Below are 26,936 nucleotides of genomic sequence, written 5' to 3'. Positions count from 1 at the left end.
TGCACAGAAAAATCATATACATTTATTTATCGATCATAATACAGTGAAAGGTAAATAAATGAAAATTGAGAAAACTCATTTTTCTACTTTAATTTTGAAATATTAAACAGTGGTGTTTCTTCCAGAAAAAAAAACTTACATGAAATATACCTTACCTTATGATTTATGCTCTAACAATACATTTCATAAAAATCATCAAACTAGACTTCTTTTACGTTTTAATTGACATGAACATGATAAACATAAATGAGTAATTTTCTTTTATGTAGTAGCAAAGAGAGTCAGTAATCCTTTCAAGAAAGAGACTATTTCATTTCCTCCCAACTTGGATTCACCATAAACACGATCCACAAATGATATTGGAACCTAGTTTAAAAAAACAAAAAATACATTAAAGTCAGTCTTGCTGAAATTTACAGAAAAACTATACTCCACAAGTAAAACGGCCTTTTGCTTAATTTTTTTAAAAGTCTGCATCAGATTTAGCTATCCTTCAGAAACCCTATGAGAAGTCAATATGAGTTGGAACCGACTCTTCTAGCATTATTTGAAAAGGCTTATAAATTGCCGTGAGAAGTGGCATTTTAGGCGCTATTTTCTTGCTGTGAATAATGATATTAGTGTTAAATGAGGACAGGTTTCCCTACTAGCTCACTGTTATTGTTATGTGACATGGAGTTGGTTCCGACTCATAGGGACCCTGCAAAAGGTTTCTTTACGGGAGCAGAAAGCCTCATCTTCCTCCTGCGGAACAGCTAGTAGTTTCGAACAGCTGACCGTGAAATTAGCAGCCCAATTCGTAACCACTACTGCTACCTAGAGCTCACGAGCTTTCCTTAAGTATTACAGACACCTCTAGGCCTTCTCTGTAATCCCTAGTAATTTTCATCTACTCACAGGAAACAAGTATGTGGGATTCACCATTCCCTTTAAAGTAGGGCCAGAGGGAAAACAATGCCGAGGCTCATCCCATTAATGCTGGTGGTCCAAGAAAGGTTCAGGATGGAGAAGGTATCAGCAACTTTTAATTATTTACAAGTGAGAGCTACCTTCTATTAAACTTGGGTCAGTCAAGCACATTTAACAGGAATTTGAATTTTCATTCTTGAGTACATGGATATTTTAAACAACTGGAAGCCTTTCAAGTTAATTTAATAGTACCAAAGTTAAAACAATGTATTATTAAGAAGTTTTCTTTCTGAGGAATTTAACACACGATCACCTTCTATTTCATACCTCGCCAACAGTGTAATTCAACTGCCTCGCCCGGACAATCATCTCCATTTGAAAGACATAGCCCTTAGAAACACATTTTTCTATTAATTTCTGTAGGACTTCTTTTCGGTATAATCTGAAAGAAATTAAAATCATATATGAACACTGGGGTAAGTACACTTACCTCCATAGTATTCTGACTGTTCAAAATGTTCACTGGTATTTGTAGAGCTGAAAAAGGTCACGACCAGTTTATATACGGAAAGTTCTCATGATTGATGATACATTTGTCAGGGTATATTTGCTAAATAATTCTGAAAATGAATTCATAGTATCTTTCAGAGAATTAAAGAGCCCTGGTGGTACAACGGCTAAAGTGCTCGGTCCTAACCGAAAGGTTGAGTGTTGGAACCCTCCAGAGACTGCTCCTCAGGAGTGCCAGTCTGCTCCTGTAAAGATTGACAGTCTCAGACACCTACTATGTCCTATAGGATGCTAGGATTTGGAATTGACTAGATGGCAGTGAGTTTTTTTGGGTTTGGGGAATTATCATATTATCAGAAATTATTAAAATATGGTACAGTGAATCATTTGACGCAACACCTCCCATGATGTATTTTTAGTTTTTAAATAGTCTTAAAATTTACTTTTAGAGGAGAAACTGTTCCAAAATATCACAATAGAGTTGATAGAAGTTGATAAGGTGATAACACAAAGTAGCTAAGAATAACACAGTAATTAAGATCCTCCTCATAAATGTTTATGACCTATTTCCCAAGATCTACATAAACTGGAGGAGATAGTGAGCTTGGGTTACCAATGAGGTTAGGACAAGCACTAGGTCCCACAACCTGTTTCAGCTACAAGCAGTTAGACCTTTATAAAGGGTCAATGCATGGCCTAACTACAGGGAGTGCGAGACAAATACAGAGCGCCCCAGATTCACAACCAGAGCCAGAGGGCCTGGGAGGTCAAAGACCTATGGACTATCCAATCACGTCTCCAGCCATTCTTTGAATGGGAGGGAGCTCCTGGTTTTCAGTCATGGAGGTCAGAAACAAAGAGGAGCATCCTCTGGGGTGCTGCTGCTCCTGTGTGCTGTGGAGTCAGTTCCCACTCAAAGCAACTCTGTCTAGGCTTTCTTCTGAGGAGTGGCTGCTGGCTGTTGCACTGCTGACCTTGTTGTTAACAGTCCAGTGGGGCAGTCATTTCTATCTCCTCCCTGTTTTTTGAGAAAGCGAGGAATAGTATTTTGGGAGAACTATTCTTTTTCCAGTTAAGGCTACCCGCATCTTCAATGACAAAGGATTTTACTGGGAACCTCACTTTTCCCTCATGTTTCCTGAAGTTACGCTCCTTTTTGGTGTGTAAAGCTCTTAAAGTGATGGTATGTGACAGCAGGAAGCATGGCCCTAGGAGAACCTGAGGACATGGTGTGCACAGCCTCGAGAAGCCTTCAAGAGAGTAAGTCAGGCACAAGTCTGAAGTGAGGAGAATTGGATAGTAATATATATTCAAAACATATTTAACAAGTAACTTATTATGTCTCAGACATCTTTCCAGGCTTTGGGGGTTTAGCAGTGAACCAGAAACGAAATGTAGCTATGTAATACGTCAGATGGCCTTAAGTGGGGGAGGAGGACTATCTGGCAACAGTCTGAGCCAGTGTTTTATAGCATAATCTTTAAATCTGGGATTGGACTAGGAATTGTGTCCCTTTAAGGATCATTTTACTGCCCTTAAGAATCCCTTCCTAAGACACTGTTTCTCTTCACTGCCCTTTCCCCAGCCACATTACCTATTCAGATGATGGCTAGTGATGCATAATTATTACAATATACAGGAAGCCATAGGACCCAATAAATAGGTTATAGCTAGGATTCAAGATCTTTGCTATTAAATGGCTTTGCAGTGTTTTATTCCTTTTCTTGTTTTGTAAAAGACACACGCCTTTTAATGACAAGTTGTACTTTGATGCATGTAGTTAATAAATCATAAATGCAAGTGGGTAATACATGTTTTAAATAAACCCACTCTTTTGAGGAAATAAGTTTTCATGTATTTTTAAAAAGTCACCTTAATTGGCTCATGTGTCTATCATCTACTCAGAGACACTGTACCATGGTTTGCTTGTGGAAGCCGAACTCCCAGGTCATTTTTCTCTCTCCCCTTTGCTCTTCCCCACATGGTTCTGTTACGTTCACTGCGTTCTTCTCCAGAGCCTAACATATGTGTGACATTACATATATACTTTGCATACATAAGGGTGAATCTCTGCCCACTAGCATGTGTACACCCAAGAGGACAGGAGCTTGGACTCTGGGCGCATGAAGATACTCACTGACATGGCTAGCTCACAGAGATTTCCGAAGGTGAGTGACCCTGGATTGACTAGGCTGCCTTTACAATTTGTTGATGGCCCCTGGCTCTTCATCCAGAACAGTCACTCAGGGCCTGTGACAGCCACCCCCTTACAGAGAGAGACTCTGAGAATGCCACCATGATTAGCACTGCTGCTATGTGGCAGTCAGAGACCTTCATCAGATAACACAGTATTCCTCTGCCTTGAGGTGTGGAACTGAAGGGGTGTGTTTACAAGGGCTTGTCGATCTTTTGAAGGAGCCTTATGGCTAGGTGTGTAAGTACTAGACAGCTAGTCAAAAGACCAGAGGTTTGAGCCTACTAAACCGCATGCGGGAGAAAAGTGTGGCAGTCTGCTTCCCTGCAGATTAACAGTCTTGGACACCTGATGGGGCAGTTATATTTTGACCCACATGGTCAGCGTGAATCAGAATCGACTTGATGGTAAAGGTTACCTATCATCTGGCATCCCTGGTGGTGCAAACAGTGGAATGCACTCAGCAGCTAACTGAAAGGTTGGAGGTTCAAGTCCACCAAGAGGTACCTTGGTAGAAAAGTCTGGTATCTTCTACTAAATCACCAGTCATGGCAAGTTCTCTGACACATGTGGTGTTACTTATGTTGGAATGCACTGAATGGTACCGGTTTGGCTTTTGATTTAAACTCATCCTTTGGTTTATCTGTTCTTTACACACCGAGGTCTACTGTTTTATTGAATTCACTTAGCGGGAGGGACTGTTGTTGGATGCTACTGTGTCAATCTACCTGGTTGGGGCTCTTCTTCCTTCCTCTTTTTGGCCAGCCCTCCACTTTACTAAGCATACTGTCTTTCTGCTGAGACTGGTCCTTCTTTACAACACGTCCAAAGTAAAACTAGTTCCTAATTTATTTATATATGCATACCTATGTTAGCTGTGATACTTAAGGACCTAGATTTTCTTGTATTTAATGAAGGGACTAAAGAATCAATGCTATTTACTAGGGAAAAAGCATCAGGTCATATAAAATATCTACAATTCTTTAGTCACTTGGCACGGTCATACAAAGCAGTTAAGTTACTGTAGCAAATCTAAAATTAGAAAACAACAATTATCTTTATAGCACATGTAGTAACAGTTATTTTGGAAAAGGGCATTGAGTGGGGACCTTGGGCCCTGGGTGGTGGTCTTAGGGGCAGAGCACCAGCAGGAAGGTAACAAATTTGCTACTTAAGCCCTGCCATTGATGTCCTTGAAAAACGATTCTCTCTCCCTTTAAGGTGTTTAGAATTCATTATCAGCGTCTAAGGAACTTCAGTCTACTTTCTGAATGTTTCAGAATAAAAAAAAAAGGATAAAAATACAAAGCAATTCTTTGAAATAAGTCATTATAAAGCAAGAAATTTACGCATGTAGTTAGAGTATACAAAATTATAAATTTCATTGTACCTGAAACTTCCTGTTAAATCCGATGCTCCTGGTCTCAGCAAAATCTGGGTTATAAAATTGGCCCCCCGGCTGCCAACACAAAATAAAATACAGTTTATTCTGGAGAAACATAGCCAGAAAAAGGACAATGAAAGTGCCTTGCTAATTTCACAAAAATGTTAATTCACTATAGACATTTTTAGTCAGTGAAAGGAACTATGGCACTTTATTTTTAGAGAACCTAAGGATTTTTCCTCTTTGAAAAATGAAACTTGGAAGATTTCTCATAATGAACCATCTATCTAAACTTTAAGAACTAAAACAGATTTTCAAATTAACTTTGATAATGTTTACCAGTCCTCCTCCTATGGCCCTGCGGGTTAGTGCATTGAACTGCAAAGTTGGTTTGAACTGCAAGGTCTGTGGTTCAATCTCACCGGCCATTCCTTAGAAACACTATACAGGATCACTGTGAGTCGGAATTGACTCAATGGCACTTAACAACAACAACAGCAACATTTACCAGAAGTCATTTAAAAATATGAGGGAGCTTCAAGAAGTTTGTGGGAAAATTCCACATCTTTTCTTTCCATTTTTTCGTGACCTTTTTGAAGCCCCTGAGTATGAACACCTGTCAGAAAGAGAGCAGGGATTTATCAATGAGTTTTCTTTTCCAATCAACACAAAAATGATTGCATCTTTGGTGGTGGTGGTGGTGTGCCATGAAGTCAGTTCCGACTCATAGCAAGAGGGCTTCTGAGGCTATAAAGCTTTACAGGAACAGAAAGCCTCATCTTTCTCCTGTAGAACGGCTGGTAGTTTTGAACTGCTGACCTCGAGGTTAGCAGCCCAACTCGTAACCACTACGCTACCAGATTGTGTCTTTAGCAGGGTAGTAAGTCAGTCTACATAGAAATGAATAGTAGCTTTAAGAGAAGGTGCACAAACGGGAGAGTGTGTTGGTGTTTGGAAACCGACCCTGTCAGGATGATGACTTTAGGGTTTTATGTGCTTCAGATATACTGAGTATCAATCTGTAAAGTTACAAGTTAGTGTGATTAACAGTTAACATTAACACTTGGAAAGATGTCTAAAGTGCCTGGAGAAACTGGCTTTTGTGCTGTACTCAGGTATCTGAGTGTCTTCAGTGCCTTCAGGGCAGCCTGGAGATAGAAGTCTCCCTCCAAAGCCAAGGAAAACAGTGAAGGCCTTCCTTAAGAAAGATTATCATTATACATGGCAAGGAGTTCCTGGGGTGACACACATAGTTAAGTGCTTGGATGACAACTAGAATGTTGGAGGTTTGAGTCCACCCCAAGGAACCTTAGAAGAAAGGCCTATCAATCTACTTTTGAAAAATCACTCACTACAAACCCTACAGGAGTCCTGAAGTGGCGCTGTGGGTTAAGGCGCTGGACCGCAAAGTTGCACTGAACTGCAGGTCGGTGGTTCAAGCTCACCAGCCACTCCTTGGAAACTCTATACAAGGTAGCTATGGAACCGACTCGACGGCATTTAACAACAAAACCCTAGAAAGCACAGTTCTACTCTCACACACATGGGGTCACCAGGAGTGGGAGTTGAATCAACAGCAATTGTTTTTTAGGCAGATGTCATAGGGATAATGACAAAAAAACACATTTCCCTCCTCAATCTGCTTCTAATTGCTATAACAAAAATTCTACGATACAGTTCACTCTCACAAAGCAAAGGAGTGTGCTAGTGTGTCAATGTGTGTTTGTATGTCTGTTCCATGTAATGCATTTTTAATTTGAGGTTTGTATGTCTGTTCCAGGTAATGCATTTTTAATTAAATGCATATTTAATTTCATTCAAATACAGTAAGGAAAAGGAAGCAGTTGTGTGGGTACTGATATTTTTACACTGACATGATTCCAATATTTAGCTTGGAGTTGAAAACCACTGTCCTAATCCAACCTCTTGATTTTACTAAGAAAGCTACTGAGACTCTTAGTTGTTATCAGAAGGACTTGCTCAGAGGTCTACAGTTAGAAACAATTCAGTAAACGTAATAAAATCTTCAACAGGGTTAAAGTGGGTGATGAAAATATCAACATTTGTAAGGTTAACTATTTCTATATAAAAAGAAACTATACAGACCCTTTAAAAATCCTGATGGTGCAATGATTAAACACTCAGTGGCTATTCAAAAGGCCGGAGGTTCAAACCCTCTGTGGGAGCAAAGACAGTGTGGGCTTCTGTGAAGATTCACAGCCTGGGCAATCCCATGGGCAGTCCTACCCAGTCCCGTAGGCAGGATATGGCTCGAAAGCAATGACAACATACATTTATAGACAGAAACGCATCTCATCTTCCTAACAACTCTGAGAGTCTTTAAAGGTCTTCCCATCAAGAGATGGGATCCTCTTGATTACGGGTTTACTTGGACCAAAAATGTATGCTGCACACGAACTCCCAAGCCCATGTCTTCATCCTGCTGAATGCTGCCCTGACACTGGCTTGTAGAGAAGCCAGCATAGCTTTCTGGTTGAAAGTGCAGGACTGAGATGTCCAGGCCGATAGCCAGCACCAGTTGCTGGACTATGGGAGAGGTCATCTTGGCCCTTCTTGCTTAGCTGCTAAAGGAAGCTGTTTGAATGAACCCGGAGAAACCAGCAGAGGAACCACCAGCCAATGTTGTCTGACACCACTAAGCTTTGGTGTAGCTTGTTAGGAAGAAATAGCAGCATTTATTTCCATGTTATAACAAAAAAACAAAACTTAGAAAAGCAAAAATATGCAAAGTGACACACCCAGGAATCTGTTACACTACTTAACAGTAGTTGAAATTCTGATGTGTCTTATTTACTTAAAATTATACAAATGTTACTATGGGAAAAAAATACCTATTTAGTCAAAAAATTTATTTTCTCATTTAATAAAACACTCTGCTTTTGCTACGTGCGGTTGAGTTGGTTCCATCTCATAGTGACCCGAGGAGCAGCTCCTGGGTTTGAACTGCCGACCTTTTGGTAAGCAGTCTAGTGCTTATCCTACACCAGGACCATGGAGAAAATTGTAAGTAAGAAGCTATGTGAGAATATTTTATCAGAAATTATAATCTTGTTTCACAAATTCCAAGGTAGCATGGCAATGCCATGAAACACCTACTAACTCGCTGCAGTAGTTACATGAAATGACGGAGAAATGAGAACACAGGACGCACCTGATGATCTTCCTTTTCAAATCCCAGCCATAGACACCTCCATTTCCTTTGTATCGAGTTCCAGAGACGATGTCAAAATTACCCTCCTTTTGTTTCCTGCAGGAAAAATTAGCTATCAATTAGAAAAATCCACCTAACCTTCAATAGTTATTTTCATAGCTAACACAGACAGAACTTTTAAGCACAGAAAAATCATAGAGGCAAATGCAGAAATCATAAAAGATCAGACTCACTGATCTGACAGAGACTGCTGGAACCCCAGAGACTATGGCCCTTAGACACCCTTCAAAGGTGGAACTGAACCCATCCCTGGGGACCACTTTTCAGCCAAACAACATACAGGCCTAGAAAGTGAACAATTACACCCATGAGGACTTATTCCTCAGAACCATCAACCATAGGAGACCAAAAGGAATTGTTGAATGGAAAACCAATTTGCTCTGTAAACTTTCACCCAAACCACAATAAAACATTCAAAAATCAGAACGCCAAGAAGACTTTTGGACTCTACGATTGAAAAGCTTTCTTTCAAAGCTAGGTTCTTAAATATCTACCTTTTATTTCCATTTATTGATTTTAAAACGACAAAATCGTAGTTATCTACTGACTGGACCACATGAAACCATCCAAAACTATCTTAAGAAATTATGAACTCAACCCCTCCTCCCCTAGAGCCACACTCTGCCCGATATCCCTCCAGACTGTTCTTTTTGCTCAGAGAAAGATAATTCAAAGACATACACAGCTGTATAGTTTTTGGTTGCCTTTAGAAAAACTGCAATGCAAAAAGTACATTTTGCAACTTAATTTTCACCTCTTAATAACACATATCCCAGACATGCCCATAAGTTAATAGAGCTTTTTCCTATTATGTTTAATACCTGCAAAACCATCCATACAGCATTCACCCTCCATATCCCCCTAGTTGGTTTGAGAGTATCTAGGTAGGTGTTTACTTTTCATTTCCTGCAGTGAGTGCACCCACTTGCTGCCATCTTCATCGGTACTAGATGTAACTGCTCTCAAAGTTTTAATTTTGACAAACTAATGGGCAATAAAGTAGTTAACACAGTTACTTTAATTTGCAATTCTGTTCCCAAGTTGAATATCTTCTTTTATGTTCATTAGCAGTTTGGATTTCTTCTACATACAGCCTGTTTGTATCTTTTACCCACTTTCTACTCCACTGGTTCCGTCCCTTATCAGGTTAAAGGGGCTTTTGTGTATTAGAGATACCTGTCCTTTGTATTGAGCAAGTATTTTTCTTGGTTGATCTTTAACTTTGATTATGGTAAAAATATGGTAGTCAGAGAAGGCGTCCCTGAGGTGAGTTTATGCAGAGATCAAAGATAAGAAGTTGTTAGTCATTAAGAAGATAGCTTTCTAGGTAATGGGGACAAAGAGCTTTCAGTGAATACAGAAATTGAAGGAAATATACTTGTGAGGTAGCACACTAAGGAAAGTGGGCACCAGATGAGCTCAGAATGGGCTGGGCTGGGTTGCACAGCTCCCTGTAAGGCAAGGGAAGGGGTTTGAATCCACCTCCTCCACGTGTTAACGGAAACAGCCAGCAGTGTTCTGACAAGATCCCATTTGTTGTTTTTAAATCTTTAGCTGACATTTAGAACAACTTCCAATCTCCTATTCTGAGGTGTTTTGTGGTCTTTCAGGATTTCTAAGAATTTAATGATATCACCTTGAGGTGAAATGAACGCTTTTATGTGGACTATTGCCTTGTTGTCTGGAGAAACCCAATTGAAAGCTTTTTTCCCTTAACCCCTGGGGAGTTACCTTTGCTCTAGTTGGTTGACATTTCCTGGATAAGCCTAAACAACTGATGGTTTGATACTTTTTGTCTGGCCTTGGGCTGTAGTCTCCCTGAGATTGGTATGCACCTTGCAGGAATTGGTTAAGGACTATGCTAAGGAAGTTAGCAGTACAGAGAAGGGCTTGGTTACTTTGTAGCCACTAAGGAGCTCTGGTAGCATAGTGGTTATGAATCTGGCTGCTAATCTCACAGTCAGCCGTTCGAAACTACCAGCTGTTGCGCAGGAGAAAGATGAAGCTTTCTGCTCCCATAAAGATTTACAGCCTCAGAAACCTGTATAGGGTCACTATGAGTCGAAGGGACTTCACAGCATATAACCACCACCACCTACTTGGAGGGGCCACGCCTTAAAATTGACAAGGAGTTGAGTAAGTATGTAGCCAAACCTACAGAGGTTTCTGACACAGAAACCAACAGAAGGGAAAACAGCCAGAAGAGAGATGAGGCAAGGAATGTCCAAAAAGAGTTGTAACAGGGGTCAGGCTATAAAGACATCGACATGACTAAAAGAGGCCCAGCCCAACAGCAGTAGAGCTGGCCACGAGAGGCCTGGAAGGGGCACTGTGGCAGAGCCTGTCCTGAACTACAGAAGGGAGACTTTGCCTACAAGCTTCCTGATCCTAACTTCTAGCCTGTGGCAGCTTCCTTAAAAACCATTAAGGTCTCTGAGTTCTTTGTGGCCATTGCAAAGGATTATCACACCCAGAACAGAAGTGGAGAGTGCTGCTGGAGGACTGGCTGATGTCAGAAGCCTTCCACTGTCCAAACCTACAAAGAATACGGACAACATGGTCTCCCTTATTTACAGGTGTTCAAAATGCAGACGTAGGCGCAGCAGTGGTAGCATTAGAACCTAAGTTGGTACTTTTCACCAAACCATGTATCATTAATGTCACATGCGAGTAAGAGTGTGCTGAAGATAATTAAAAAACTATTGCAGCTGTTCATCAGCAGGGAGCTGTCAGAAATCCAAGATGGATTCAGAAAAAGACAAAGCACAAGAGATATTGCTGATGTCAGATGGGTCTTGGCTGAAAGATGTTTATTTGTGCTTTATTAACTATGCAAAGGCATTTGGATGTATAGATCATAACAAACTATGGACAACACTATGAAGAATGGATATTCCAGAACACTTAATTGTGCTCACGAGGAACCTTACATAGACCAAGAAGCAGCTGTTCAAATAGAACACGTGCATACTGACTGGTTTTAAATCAGCAAAATGCATACTAGGGTTATAATCTCTCACCACACTTATTCAATCTGTCTGCTGAGCAAATAATACAAGATTACAAAAAGAATGGGATTATCAGGATTGAAGGAAGACTCATTACAACCTGCAAAATGGAGGGAGATGATATAACCTTGCTTGCTGAAAGTGAAGAGTATTTAAAATACTTACTGATGCAGATGATAGCCTTCAGTATAGATTGCATCTCAATGTAAAGAAAACGAAAAGCCTCATAGCTGGACCAATAAATAACATCATGATAAATGGGGAAGAGAATGATATTGTCAAATACTTCACTTTGCCTGGATCCACAATAAATGCTCACAGAAGCAGCCATTAAGAAGTCAAATGATATATTGCATTAGGCCAATCTGCAGCACAAGACCTCTCTCTTTAAAGTGTTCAAGAGCAAAGATGCCAGTTTGAGGACTGACCCAAGCCACAATATTTTCAACGGCCTCATATGCATGTGAAAGCTGGACAGCGAATAAGGAAGACGGCAGAAGAATCAACACATGTGATCCCCCAACAAGATGGACTGCCACAGTCGCAGTAACAATGGGCTCAAACATAACGATAGTTAGGCTGGCATAGGACCAGGCAGTGTCTTGTTCTGTTGTGAATACAGGGTGGCTATGAGTCAGAATCCATCTCAATGGCACCTCAAACAACATCCTTTACCAACACCTTACTAGATACTTGACTTTCTGCATGACTTAAATCTCAAGTTGAATGATGCCTATCTTGAAGTATCTACTGGAAATGTGTCTGCATCTCGCCTTTGGTGTGATATTTTTGCCTGGACAGGGCCATATTTATCACGTTTACTGTGCTTTCCTTCCACGCCCACTCTCAAGTTTTTACTAGAGATGGCTGAGTTTTATCAAATACAGTTTAGCACCTACAGTGTTAGTCGTCCTGCTTTTCTTGCTGAATGTGATAAATGAACTATGTCGACAGACTTCATGGGATGAGTCATTGTGCCATTCCTGTATAAACCATACTTGTTTATGGTGTCTGACTGTCTTGATTCAGGGCTCCATCCAATTAACAGGGAAGTCTTTCTTCTGTTTTTGTGGTTTGGAAGAATTTAGATAACATTGGAATTCGCTGTTCATTTGTCCCTCAAGACTCCTAAATTATCTTATTTAGTCACATCTCTATCTACATGAATCTCAAATCTATATGTTAGCTATATTTTTTAAAAAGAAACTGTTAAATAGCATGTGCAATTTTTCATACAGAATGAAAAGTATAAATGAATCCAAACCAATAGAAGAGAAATGGTCTGGACCATAATTCTTTCAAGTATTAGGAATAATACCTACCTAATGAATTCAGGAATAAATTTTGGCTGAAATTTAGAAAGAATAAACAGCAAGTCAGTAAAACAGGCTAAAACTTCCATAAGCAGCTAATAAAGAAACTACTTACTTACATGGTGTGAGAGATCAGCATCCATGATAATTATGTAGTTTCCTGTGGCGTGTTTCATTCCATGAATATAGGCAGTTCCTAAAAATCAAAGTATTGCTACCCATTAAAAAATTCACCAGAAATATTTAAGAACACATTGAAATAGGAAGGACATTGTTAGTTAAGCAGATGACCAGTGCAAGCTAGTGCTCCAAAGGTGATACTAATAAACTTGTAGCTAGTCACCTAAGGAATATAGATAAGATACAACACACAGAGACAGGGAGGTAAGGTGGCCTCCAATTCAGATGCTGATTTAACAGAAAAGAGTAGATTTCTATTTCAGTTTAGCAAGTCAACAGTTACATTATATTTTTTAAAAAAATGATCATATTCTCATGGGAGCTTCTAAGTATCTACATATAGATGAGTCTAACCAATTCAACTGTTTCAACAGGAGTAACACAGTGAAACTGATTATGTTCTTCACTTTCAGCAAGCAAGGTTATATCATCTCCCTCCATTTTGCAGGAACCATTCTTACCCTCTTTTTTTGAGTGGTTCCTCCTACCCAATGTTTCAAGTTGCTTTTGTCTCTTTGATCTCATATAGTTAAGCCAGCATCTTTTCAGAGCTACGCATAATACCTAGCTCCAGTGGGATATTCAGAAATTTCAAATATATTCTAAAGTCAACTCCCCATGTCTCACCCCTAAGTAGGCTGCTTCTCAGGAAATGGCACCATCCACTATCCAATCCCTCCATCTACAAGTCTAGTGATGACCTTGATTTCCTGCCTTTTCCTCCTATTTCTAAACTAAAATGAAATCTACTTGATTGTATATGTAAAACATCTCTCAATTCCATTATTTTGTCTCCACTTTTATCCCAGGCATCATCTTTTGATGCTTGGACTCTGATCCTGCTCCCTTATGCAATAAACCAAGTCCATTCCCACAAAAGCTATTCAGAAAGCATCTCCTACACTTGATATACCAAAGATATAGCTAACAGATAATTTACCACCTTATGTCTACAAACTGCTCAGGGACCTGGCAGGAAAGGGTAACTGCTCAGGAGCAATGGAATCCTAAACCCTCAGAGATCTTACTAGCCAGTTGATCTCTTCCAGCTGCATTTGTTAACTAGTGATGATCTATAGTCCTTTGTGTGAATCACTGGTAATTCTTGGCTGTTTTTACGGTAGTTCTCACACTATTTCAATCCTACAAAATCTTCTGGATTCAAACTTTTTGTCATGCGATAAGGTAATGTTTTAACTTTTAAGAATTATGCTTCCTCCACACTCCCCAATTTTTTATTGAAATTATACCAATTTTCAACATGAGCAACCATGACTAACAGGAAAAACAGGTACACCTACTCCTTGCTTGGACTCCTGGTGTGGCACTGTAGGATCATAAGGTCAGCAGTTCAAACCCACCAGCTGCTCCTCGGAAACCCTATACACGGTTGCTATGAGTCAGAACCAACTCGACAGCACTTCACAACAACTCCTTGCTTACTATTTCATTATCTGACACTGCATTTATGACAATAGCAAAAAATCTACTATCCAACTATTTTGTGCATGAACAGTGTACATCTGGCAGAAACCAATGCCGAGGTGCTAGGTGACGTAGCAATGCTGCTATACTGGGTACAAGCCAACTTGGCTGGGTACCAGCTCTCAGTACTTTAGCAGCTGAGCAATGATGGCAGTTATGTAATGATGGAGTCATCATCTATTTTCTGGCCCGATGTGATCAATTCTCCACTTTTGCACAACACAATTTTCACGGAACAGCCTGGGGTCCTTGGAATCCTAATCATGTTGACAGTGAGGACTGGGGGTATTCAGATTTTCATCTCAGAAGTACCAGCTAAAGTGACATCCTGGTCCAAGATGTCTGCCCCGAGACCTAGAATTTCTCTGGCCCTTCCCTATACTGTCTTATATTGTAATGAATTACATTTTCCAGGTTCTCTGGCAATCGGCTTCCTAACATCTTTGGTCAATGGGAGTTACAGGGAAAGACTGCAGGGAGGAAAAGTGGCAGGGTCTAAGTGTCCTACCTCCCTTCCTCTGTCTCCCAGCTGTAGCTGGGTACCTTCCATGTCTTCAATTCCTGCCAGGTATCCTTCATTCCTGCCACTGTTGATCCATCCCTACAGGTAATAGCGGCCCCCAGTTGTTGCTACTCTCTGAGTAGCCCCACTGTTTCATTTGGCTTCTCAGCAATTCCCTCACCTGTGTAAGGAATTGTACATTCCCTGTACTGCACAGACTTACAATGGTTTCTGTTTTCCATGGGCCTGACTGATAGGGTAGCCTACATCAAACCATTTATACGCCATGATCATTAAAAAATATCATAGACACTGACCGCCTAAGACAGGCAGCGTCCCTTAAACAAATAATAAATAAGGGGGAATCTGATGCAGACCCGGTCAGGAGTTCAAGGTCCTGTGGGCCCAAGCGTTGCTGACCATCCAAACCATAGGCTCTGAGGATCAGACTTTAGCCACCTAGCAGACATAGCAAAATGTCCCTTATCGGAGTATTCAGTTATGCTGGCTAGTAATTCCAGACATGAGCCCTGGATACCCACAGATAAATGTAAAAACCTTCCCTAAAAGCCGAGACTGTAAATTCCAAAAAGGCAAAGTTTTTCCCAAAAAAAAAAAGCTAAAGAGGATAGAGAGAAACTCTGTTAACTGATGGTATGTGGAGGGGATTATAATCAATTTAATGAAACAAGGTATATGAATGTTTGAATGTGAGACCGATGATGTGCCCTGAAAACTTTCACTTAATCCACAATAAAAACCTTAAAAAAAAAAAAAAAAATCATAGAACAATATGGTGTTTCCTCAGAAAATTGGAAATATAAGTATCTTATGATCCAGCAATTCCTCTACCTGGTATATATCCACAAGAAATACAAGTTCATAACACAAGTAGATATAGGCACACCAATGTTCATAGCAGGCTATCCACAATAGCAAAAAGATGGAGAGAGCCTAAGTGCCCATCAGTAGAAGAATGGATAAACAAACTTGGGCACATACACACAATGGAACATTATGCTACTTTGAAGAATTAAAAAGGAAACTGCAAGCTACCGCATAACATGGATGAACCTTGAGGACATTATGCTGAGTGAAACTAGTCATAAAAGGACAAATATTTGTATAAGACTATTATTGTGAACAATTAAGAAAAGATATCCATACTAAAAGGGAAAAAAAATTCTTTGTTGGTTACCTGTAGGGAAGGTGAGGATGGGGGCAGGCATGGGGGGAGGGGACAGTAGTGCACAGGATAGGGGATAGACATATCATAGTTCGGGTGTTGGGGAGGGCAATACAGAAGAAGGGGGACGGAGGTGGAAGAACAAGGCAGATAGGGGAACACTGAGGCAGGGTTGCATGAGCTAAATAGGACAGAGGTAAATAGTGATGTATGTGCTAAAGAAAAGAAATTAAATACATATATATGTCACAGAGAGTTACTACATTTTGGCCCTGTTCTACACCGGGAGACTATGAATTGGATAATCTTACCAAGGCAAGGAGTAGGTATGAGAGGTGATGAGGTTTTACTTACCTAGTCCCAGCTTTTTCTCCCGTGGTCTTAGAAGCTGTAAGAATAAAAAACAGTTTAACACAAATAGAAATGACTGGTTTTAATTTTACTTAATTCTTAAGTAATTTTTAAGTCTTATTAACAGAAATTAACTATACTAATATCTTCAAAAGAGAAAGCATGTTATGCTCAGCATTTCTGCCAAAGTCACACAAGTGTTCAGTAAGAAAACCAATAATTTAACAGAGCATTTGAGGGAAAGCAAGTCGTTACGCTAGGACCACAGACAACAGTTCAAACTGGTTCTTCCCTGGTGTCATCAGTTACATTTTAAATACACTTTTACATCTCTTTATTATCAACTAGGCAGTATCTGAAGTCCTGGTGCGGTGCTATAGGATCAGCATTGGACTGTAAACCACAGGGTGGACAGTTCAAACCCACCAGCTAGCTGCTCCTTGGAAACCTCTATAAAGGGTAGCTAGGAGTTGGAACTGACTTGAAGGCACTTTAACAACAACGATAAATAATATCTACTGAAAACTGAAGAAATAATTATTTATTTTACATCTTCTCCAATTCCCTTTGTAATTTTCCATGTGTATAAACCACTCTCCCTTCCTTAACTTAGTGTCTTGACTTTATGCTTGGATGACCTCCTTCCATTTCTTCCTGGCCCAATGACATGACTTGACGGGAATATTACTAACATGGAGGTTTAATTCTTCCTCTTTACATACAGTTTGTCAATTACTCAGTCTTTCTGTATTTCTGCTTCAGATCTGGAGTCTCAGTTTATATTGTTCAGTAGTTTATTTTTCTTTGGCATCCTGGTGTGGTGCTGTGGGTTAATGCACTAGACTGCAAAGTTGGTTTGAACCGCAAGGTTTAAGGTTTCCAACCACTCCTTGGAAACCCTATAAAGGTCGCTATGGGTCAGGATCGACTCAATGGTACTTAACAACAACAGTTTACTTGTTGGCTGGAATCTTCTGAGGTTTTGAGATATGGGGCTCAGGTAGGCTCTCCAGTGACCGTATCCTGTCCTTTTCTGCATTTGTCAGCATATATGCAGATTGCTCCAGATACGAAACCTCTACTCAATTCTATCAGGATGCATTAGTTTTAGGAAGTCTTGTTATTATTGTTAAGTGCCTTGAATCGGGTCAGTCTCATAGTGACTCTGTATGGGGTTTCTGAGGAGCGGCTAGTGTGTTGAACCGCCAGCTATGCAGTTAGCAGTCCAGCACTTATCCTCCAGTGCCACACTAGGACTCTATTTTGCAGGTCTTGGGTGGAATAAAAGTGGATAAAATATATTCCTGCTCTCTATATAAAAGGAAAGGAGCTCTGGTAGCGTAGTGGTTACGAATCGGGCTGCGAACCTTAAGATCAGTAGTTCGAAACTACCAGCTGCTCCGCGGGAGAAAGATGAGGCTTTCTACTCCCATAAAGATTTACACCCTCGGAAACCCTGTACAGGGTCGCTATGGGTCGGAACCGACGCAATGGCACATAACAACAACAAATATAGAAGGAGCTCTGGTAGCGTAGTAGTTATGAATCGGGCTGCTAACCTCAAAGTCAGCAGCATGAAACTACCAGCTGTTCCATGGGAGAAAGATGAGGCTTTCTGCTCCCATAAAGATTTATGGCCTCGGAAACCCTATACAGGGTCACTATGAGTTGGAACTGACTCCATGGCACACTCCCACCACCATATATAGAAGAGGGAAAAGATATTCATACAATTATCTATAATGACCACAATTTGCTAAGTGAAGTCAAACAAGATGTCAGATCACAACCAGGTTTTTCTCTTTGAATCTGTGGCTAACAATCATCAACTTATTGAGAGTTAACTGATAAGATACCACCTCTGCTTTCAGACCTGAAAAGCAAATCTTTTATAAGTCATCTGAGATTTTCTATAATTCTATGTTTAAACTGGAAAAAAAAGTTTTCTTTAAAATAAAGGATAATTTGGTTACTTGCAATTTAGACAATGTTCGTTTCTACACAAATATTAAACAATACTGCAATTGACAGAATTTTATGGAGCAGTTAAAAGACTAAATGTATCTGGTGATAGGAAAGCTCGCCGGGATAGTTTAAAGGAGAATGGTACAGTAAGATTGCATTTATGTTTTTTTAAAAAAAAGCAACAGCAGCGCACTACCAAGAGTTCTACAGATGTTCACCCATAGGAAAGGCCCGAGGGAACACACCAGACTGCTGAGCAGGATCTCCACTGGGAAAGGACCAGGAACAAAAATCAAGAAACGCTCATCAAAAACAACTTCCGCTTTATTGGTAACACTTGCATTTATACCAAGACTGTTGCTGTTGTTGTATGAGTCTGTAAATCTCTACAGGAGCAGAAAGCCTCAGCTTTCTCTCACTTTAGCAAGACAATGCCTGTTTATTCCTTAGGTATAAAGAAGTCCAAATTTCATACCTTTGTTCCATGCCACCCCCTTTCTTTACCGGCTCACATCAATCTGACTGCCCTTTTCTATGTGACACAAGACGACAGGGTAGGAACATGGGCTCAGGAGTCACAACACTCAGTGCTATGTGATCCTGGCCATGTCCAAAGCAACAGAACTGATTAGAAACAATGGTACTGAAGGAAAAAGTCCAAGTTGCATTGAAGGAATTGATTTAAAAAAAAAAAAAAAAAAAAAAAAGATCCTGGGAACTGACAGAAGACAAATGGAAATCTTTCAACAAAGAGATGCAATACAAGAGGCTTTTATAAGGAAAAGCCAGTACCCAAGCCCAAAATCTAGAATGATGAGAAGACGCCAACTTTTTAGCTCCTTCTCTACTCCTATAAAAAACCCTGGGTAATACAAATGGTTAACATGCATGTTTGCTGACTCAGCAGTGCCTCAGAAGAAAGACCTGGAGATCTACTTCTGAAAAATCAGTCACTGGAGCACAGTTCTACTCTCACACACATGGGGTGTTTGTGATTCCCTGAACTGGAATCAACTTGATGGCAATTAGATGGGTACTCCAATATCAGATTTTCCTAGAGGACACGAAGCCTGATACATCTATGAGTTGATTATCTGCGAAATAAACAGAAAGAATCTACAATTCAGGATAGACTTCATATGTATACAAGTAAAACATTTCCCACTAATCAAAATTTCCTCCAACCAACATTCACGTTTAAGGTAATAATACAAGTTACTTATATTACTTGGATTAATCCCTGTAATATTTTACAGGAAAAAAGAAAGAATACTTGGACCCAGCAACTATTTCTCGCAATGCTTATTTCCATTTCTTGAAACACAAATGTCAGAAAAGATTCTCCAAGAGACTTCTTTCTTGATGTATACATACTAGGGTTCTTAGTGGTGAAGGGGAATCGATACTATGTGCTATGGGATGCTGCCAAACATCCCACAATAGACAGGCACTCTCTACACATTAGAGAATTCTATAGTCTACAATGTCAGTAGTGCTGTGGTTGAGAACACCTGGCCTATACACACGACAACTAATACTTAATGCCTAGAATGTGTTTTCTTAAGGAGCCCTGGTAGCATAGTGGACTGTGAGCTGGGCTGCTCACCACAAAGTTAGAAGTTCGAATCTACCAGTCATTCCATGAGAGAAGGATGAGGCTTTCTGTTCCCATAAAGATTTATAGGGTTGCTATGACTTACAACTGATTCATTCGATGGCACACAACCACCACAAGAATGTGTTTTCTAATCAAATCCGTACAATTGTATGTTTTTGGTCTGAGAATTATCCAAAGTAGAACTCACAAGTATATTCAAACATTTATGAATTAAACTGGAGGAAGCCAAAATAAATCCAAGCCAGAAATCAAAATTAAAATTTACAAAGCCATTATAAAATTAAGTACATTTGCCTAGGCTACTTCTTCATGAGAGCAGCAGGCTAGAAGGTTCAGTGGAAGTTCAAGTTCAAAAGTCAATCTACTCCACAGACTGTTACCCGGGTAAAAAAAGAAGTGAGAAATGCTAAGTGCTCTGAAAGTTATGAACAACAGGACAATAAACAAACAGACTGAAAAAAGGTATCAGACCTGAATCTGAGTTTGTGGGTACAATGCATTTTGATGTGATGTCTCTCAAACATGTGAAAACAAACAGGAAGCCTACCCAGCTGCCAGTTCCTAGTTGTTTACAGAGAGGGAGTAAGGAAGAGTAACAATGACACACACTACTAAGTGAAACCTGGCTCTATAATATTCCCAGGTAATTCAGTGTCAGACTGTAGTTGTACCTTTCCAGAAAACGATTCTGCAGTCAGTCATAAAAACTGACTTCAAACAGAAGTTCCCTGTTTTGTTATAAATTAACACTGACCCAACAAACCCAAAATATATAAAACCTAAGCTACAATAAAAATGTATATAAAAAGATAAGTCACTCGTTATCTTCTCAACTCCTACACAAGTAACTTAGAGCACTATTCATTCTTCAGATTTTCTATACATAAACTAAACACAAAAGACACAAAATATTCATGTAACTTACAATTTTGTCTGATCCATAGATCTTTTCCAACTGTTCAGCAACTTCCCTTGTTCCATCTGGGCTTCCATCATCTATGATTATAATTTCATAGTTGATGCCACTAAAATTAAAAAAAAAAAAATTTTTTTAATATTTGGAAAACGTGTTCTCAAATTTTAAAATTATTTTATACAGAACATAATGAAAACTTTTCACGGACTCTACACTTCTGGAGTCTTATGGGTTGGGTAAACATCTGGAACAACTGTCCTGAGATAATCTTTAAACATTAAACCAAAAAGATCCCCTGAAGTCTTTTTAAAACCAAGCAACAGTTTAGCTGAAAAATGTCTGCCTTGAGCATCTTGCTCTCTTGAAGAACAATCTAAATAGGGTCAAAGTGACAGCAGTAATTGGAAAGATTAAATAGGAACTTCAGGGGACAGTGAATTGGTTCCTGAGGAAGAAGAACGCAGAAAAGCAGGGTTAGAATTAGAATGGTTACACAACCCAAAGAATGTCACCAGCAGTAGAAACTGTTGAGTCAGTGCATGGTTTTCTATGCATATTCTCAACAACAAAATAATTTTAAAAATAACAATTTAAAAATTATTAATTACTCATCAATGTAAGTGACAATGTATTGCTACATTAGTTGCTAAAGAAAACTTCCATTATCCAATGAAATAAGAAATGCCAAATATTTAGTACTTTATATCTAAACTCAACTCAGCATTATTATTAAATGCTATTATTAAAGAGCTAATACATTAAACTGTTCTCATATAGAAACCATACTCTTTGATTAAAATATATGTATATGCTGTATACAGATATATGGTAACTTATGAAATTTTATTTATTAACTCCAGAAATGGAGTTGAATTGTAATATAAAATCAGATTCAATTATGCCCTTAAAAAAAACACCTCAGACTGGGATGGTGACTTAAAACACTCTAAAGACGCTATTTGAATAGTTGTGATCACCATCCTATAGTAGCAAATGTCAGCAGAGAATTACAAGATGTCACAGAGCTACAAAATTAATGTATCACTGTAATTTTTCAGAGTCCTGGAGTGGTACAAATGACTATGCACTATTACTCTGTGAACTGTGATACATAACAGTGTCCATCCATCTACACTTTCTGTCTAGGAGGCTAAGTGGAAATATGCTCTTATTGTTAAGATGCCGTCAAGTCGGTTCCAATTCCTATTGACCCTTTAACAGAATGGAACACTGCCCAGTCCTGTGGCAACCTCATAATTGTTATGCTTGAGCCCACTGCTGCTGCCACTGTGTTAGTCCATCTTGTTGGGGTTGTCCTCTTTTTTGCTGACCCTCACTTTTTAGCAAGCATGATGTTCTTCTCCAGGGACTTGCTCTTCCCAATAATATGTCCGAAGTATGAGAGATGAAGTCTTGCCATCCTGGTTTCTAAGGAGCATTCAACTGTACTTCTTCCAAGACAGACTTGTTTTTGCAGTCCGTGTTGTTGTTGTTAAGTGCTGTTGAGCTGATTCCGACCCATAGCAACCCTGTATAGGGTTTCCAAGGAGCAGCTGGTGAGCTTGAACTGCCAACCTTGCAGTTCAAACGGCTTTGCAGTCTGGTACATTAACCCACAGCGCCACACCAGAACTCCTTTGCAGTCCACCGTACTTTTAATATTCTTCTCTAACACCATAACTCAAATTACCAATTTCTCCTTATTCACTGTCCAACTTTTACATGCAAGTAAGGGTACTGAAAATACCATGGCCTTAAATGGACATCTTTGCTCTTGAATACTTTAAAGAGGTGTTATATAGATTTGCCTAATGCTGCTTCCATGAGTGTTCATGTTCACCTGTGCTGATTCAAGCAAAATGAAGTCTTAGACAGCTTCAATCTTTTCTCCATTTACCCTGATGTTATTTACTGGTTCAGTGGTGAGATTTTTTGTTTTCTTTACATTATGGTGTGACCCATATTGAAGGCTGTGGTCTTGGATCTTCATCAGTATTTTAAATCCTCTTCCCTTACTGCAAGCAAGGTTGTATCACCCGCATATCGCAAGTTGTTAATGAGTCTTCCTCTAATCATGATACCACGTTCTTCATATAATCCAGTTTCTCAGATCATTTGCTCAACATACAGATTGAATAAATACGGTGAAAGATTACAATCCCAGCACACATATTTCCTGATTTTAAACCATTCAGTGTCCCTTGTCCTATTCGAACGATTGCCTTTTGGTCCATGTACAAGTTCCCCATGAGCACAATTACATGTTCCGGGAAACTCATTCTCTGCAATGTTATCCCCATAGTTTGTCATGATCCACAGTCAAAACCTTTGCATAGTTAAATAGCACAGGTAAACATCTTTCTGGTATTATCTGCTTTCAGCCAAGACCCATCTGATGTCTGTAATGATATCCCTTGTTCCATGTCCCCGTTTGAATCTCTGGCAGTTCCATCAATGTACTGCTTTTGAATTATCTTTATCAAAACTTTACTTGCATGTGCTATGAGTGATGTTGTTGGATGATTTCCTCATTATGCTGGGTCGCCTCTCTTTGGAATGGGAACAAATATGGATCTCTTCCAATCAGTGGGCCAGGTAGCTGTCTTCCAAATTTTTTGGCAAAGATAAGTGAGTGCCTCCAGTGCTACATCAGTTTGTTGAAATACTTCAATTCGTATTGCATCAATTCCTGGGGCCTTGTTCTCTTCCAGTGTCTTCAGTGTACCTTGTACTTCTTCGTTCAGTACCATTGGTTCTTGATCATATTGTTATCTCTTGAAATGGTTGAACATTGACAATTTCTTTTTGGTACAATGAGTCTGTGTATTTCTTCCATCTTCTTTTGAGTCTTTCTGCATCATTCAATATTTTGTCCATAGAATCCTTCATTATTGAAAGTTGAGTCTTGAATTTTTTTCTTCAGTTCTTTCAACATGAGAAATGCTGAGCATGTTCCTCCCTTTTGGTTTCCTAAATCCAGGTCTTAGCTCCTTTCATTATATTTGACTTTGTCTTCTTGAGCTGCCCTATGAAATTTTCTGTTCATCTCTTTTACCTCATTTCTTCCATTTGTTTTAGCATCTCTTGCTGGAGAGCAAATTTCAGCGTCTTTTGACACCAGTTTTGGCCCTTTCCTTCTTTCTTGTGTTAATACCCTTTTGCTTTCTTGTATACATGTATAGGAAACATGTGTGCTGGCATCCGGTGGAAGTCTAACTGAGTGATTCTTAAGAATCCGGTCTCATTCCACTAACCCTAGCACCAGAGGCCCCTCAGGACATGTGTATCCCACTAACTGTATCAGAATCCACATTACCTCAAAGGTTCTCCCCACACCCCATTTCATTCAAAATGCCATTACAGAAAACACATGATTTGAACAAAACATCAAAGCAGAAAATATTTGGTCTTGAGAGGATTAGCTGAAAGGTTGGCAGTTCTAACCTAATCAGAAGTGCATCACGCCGAAAACCCAATGGATGATAGTCCTACTCTGCACACAGGAAGTTACCATGAGTCAAACTGACTTGAAGGTTACTTTTCAATAATTTCATATGAAGTTTCTACTAATGGTTCCAAGCAACCTCCACCTGATGGATTACCACCATTTCTCCTATTTTTCCTTCCAAAGACATTCTTTTTGTTAACTTTATCAGGAACCTTGGGAAAGAAGAAAAAGGGGGCACAGGCGAACCCCACAATACAACATTATTTCCTCTTGGTCCCCTTTAAGTAACATGCCAGAAAGTCAACCATAAAACATATTCACTGTTAAAGACTTGAAAAAGACAGTTCCAGCAAAACTTGAAAGATTTCAATGATTTCAGCTTCCTATTATGCTACAGGATAATGCACTGGGCCGCAAGGTTGGATTGAATGGCAAGGTTGGCAGTTCAAATCCACCAGCTGCTCCTAGGAAACCCTATATAGGGTCACTATGAGTCGGAACTGACCCAACAGCATTTAACAGCAAATGATACCTTAGGGGAGTCCTGGTGTGGTACTATAGGATAAGCACTTGACTGCAATGTCAGTTTGAACCGTAAAGTCATAAAGGAGTGACTACTCCTTGGAAACCCTATACAAGGTCTCTGTGAGTCGTAATCAACTTGATGACACATAACAACAATGACATCTTAACACTGGATCTATTGCTTTATACGCCAAGATGTTTGATGATGATTCTAACTGATGTGTCTTTTACAGGAGATAATAACTCCTAAATAAAGGGTAATTCACAGGCAAAATTACCTCTGATCCTCAATTTCAAAGCACCCAAGTAAATGAGGGTGAAGCACCTAAAAGAAGTCAAACTGAACTGCCTTTCAGTAATTGCGCTACAAAAAAAAATAAAAATAAAATACGTTTCCTTTATTATGGTGGTGGGTGGTGGTGTAACGTGGAGTTGGTTCCGACTCATAGCAACCCTGTACAGGGTTTCCGAAGCTATAAGTCTTTACCGGAGCAGAAAGCCTCATCTTTCTCCTGTGGAGAGGCTGGTAGTTTCGAACTGCTGACCTTGAGGTTTGCAGCCCTATTTGTAATCACTACGCTACCAGAGCTCCTTTATTATGAGTTAGCATCAACTCAATGAGAGTGGACTATTATATTTAAAATTGGTTAAAAAATGCTCAAGAACCATTAAAAGAAATGAGAAATTGTACTACCTTAAAAAAAAAAAAAAAAAAAAAAAAAACCTGCAAAAAAATTTATAAAGCCAGAAGACAAACTGTAATGAAATCAGCTATTTCCCCCCTTTTGGAAAGACCTTGTAGAAACCAAAAGAAAAAGATAAACTAAACAGTAAAGACAGAAATTATACCAATAAAAAGAAAACTTGGAAAAGCTAGGTGTGAAGATAGCTATCTCACTTAAAGAAATAACAAATAGAAAAATAAGTATTTTTTGCCATTACTTATTTCCAAAAATCCTACCTTAGTAATGCTCAGATTGGCTGGTTGGTGGGAAAACGAGGAACTCTCTTAAATTAGCTAGAGTCTTAAGGTGGGTGGTACAATCTTTTTTTTGAAAGCAACTTGGCAGTAATGATTACTTTTAAATACATCCCTGTTGACCCAGCGAATCCATTGCAAGAACTTTTACCCTGGGTATATTTTTAAAAAAGGAGTGCATTTGCCACAAGACTCACTTTCGTAAGGAACACTGGGTATCAAGCACTTTTCCAAATGCTGGAAACAGGTGTGAAAAAGTCTGTTCAAGACAAACCCAAATCCAAAACCATTCCAGAATTTATCTGTGTTCACTGGCATGACCCGTTCAATAAATCATAAATATAGCTATAAGGAATGTTGTCCAATTTTCAAATTAATCTAGTTTGTATCTGTTGACATGGGAAGATCTTCAACGGTTTGGACAGCGTGACCTATTTATGTAACCATAAAACAAATTACTTTGTACTGATAACGGAGTTTGTACAGTTTCCTAAAAATTGGGTAACACTTAAAACCCAAACTCCAACACCTCCCTCCCTCACTCCCAGTTTCCATCAACCACACCAAGCACCCACATTCTAGCTCATGTGAGCCGCGCAGAGCCCATCTGTTTTCTTCCAGAAACGTTATCCCGTCCAGCAGCACTTCCAACCCACACAAACCTCATTCTTACGTAAGAGCTCAGGACCGAACGGGGACTTCGTGGAGATTCCTGCCGCAGATCGTCACGGCCTAGAGGGAGGTTTGAGATTAGCCTCACTCCCAAGTAACAGAACGGCCGAATAACGAAAAAAGAAAACGGCGGCCGAGGGTGAAGGAAAGTCATTTATGGTAAAGAAGGGCCGCACAAAACTCAAGGGCAGATATGAGATCCGGGGCAAGGAGAGAACATGAAATGTATCCTAGTGTTCTCCTCGCAAGGGGCCTCCTCCCCGAGGATTCCTGCAGGAGCCGAGAATGGGTCCGGCAAGGCCGCCTCGCGCAGCCAACGGCTGACACCCAGACCGGGGAAGCCAGCTCAGGTCGGGACCGGAGGCCGGGAGCGCTACCTCTCAGTGAAGCTCTTCACCAGCAGCCACACGATGAGCGGCAGGTTCTCGCGCTCGTTGTAGGTGGGTAAAAGCACCGAAAATTTGTCTTGTCGCGGGGTTCGCCCCTCCGGATCCCGGCGAGACCTGGGAAGGCTACGACTCATTTCCATTGAGGCCATGACAGAACTACACGAAATGCC

At 39.8% G+C, this 26,936-nt stretch overlaps 1 protein-coding gene across 1 annotated transcript; it reads right to left on the bottom strand.

The window, feature by feature from the left end:
- On the bottom strand, positions 1–26,936 carry DPM1 (dolichyl-phosphate mannosyltransferase polypeptide 1, catalytic subunit). The gene is made up of 9 exons (XM_006839181.1): positions 26,755–26,936; positions 20,763–20,862; positions 16,258–16,291; positions 12,670–12,746; positions 12,560–12,585; positions 8,170–8,265; positions 5,004–5,072; positions 1,237–1,351; positions 1–366 (listed from the first exon to the last, which is right to left on the bottom strand). Exons 1-9 carry the CDS (start codon positions 26,913–26,915, stop codon positions 262–264), a joined length of 783 nt encoding a protein of 260 aa, XP_006839244.1. The 5' UTR covers positions 26,916–26,936; the 3' UTR covers positions 1–261.

This window comes from Chrysochloris asiatica, unplaced genomic scaffold, assembly GCF_000296735.1.
Source record: "Chrysochloris asiatica unplaced genomic scaffold, ChrAsi1.0 scaffold00023, whole genome shotgun sequence".
NCBI lineage: Eukaryota > Metazoa > Chordata > Mammalia > Afrosoricida > Chrysochloridae > Chrysochloris > Chrysochloris asiatica.
This window is presented reverse-complemented; position numbering and strand designations above follow the sequence as displayed.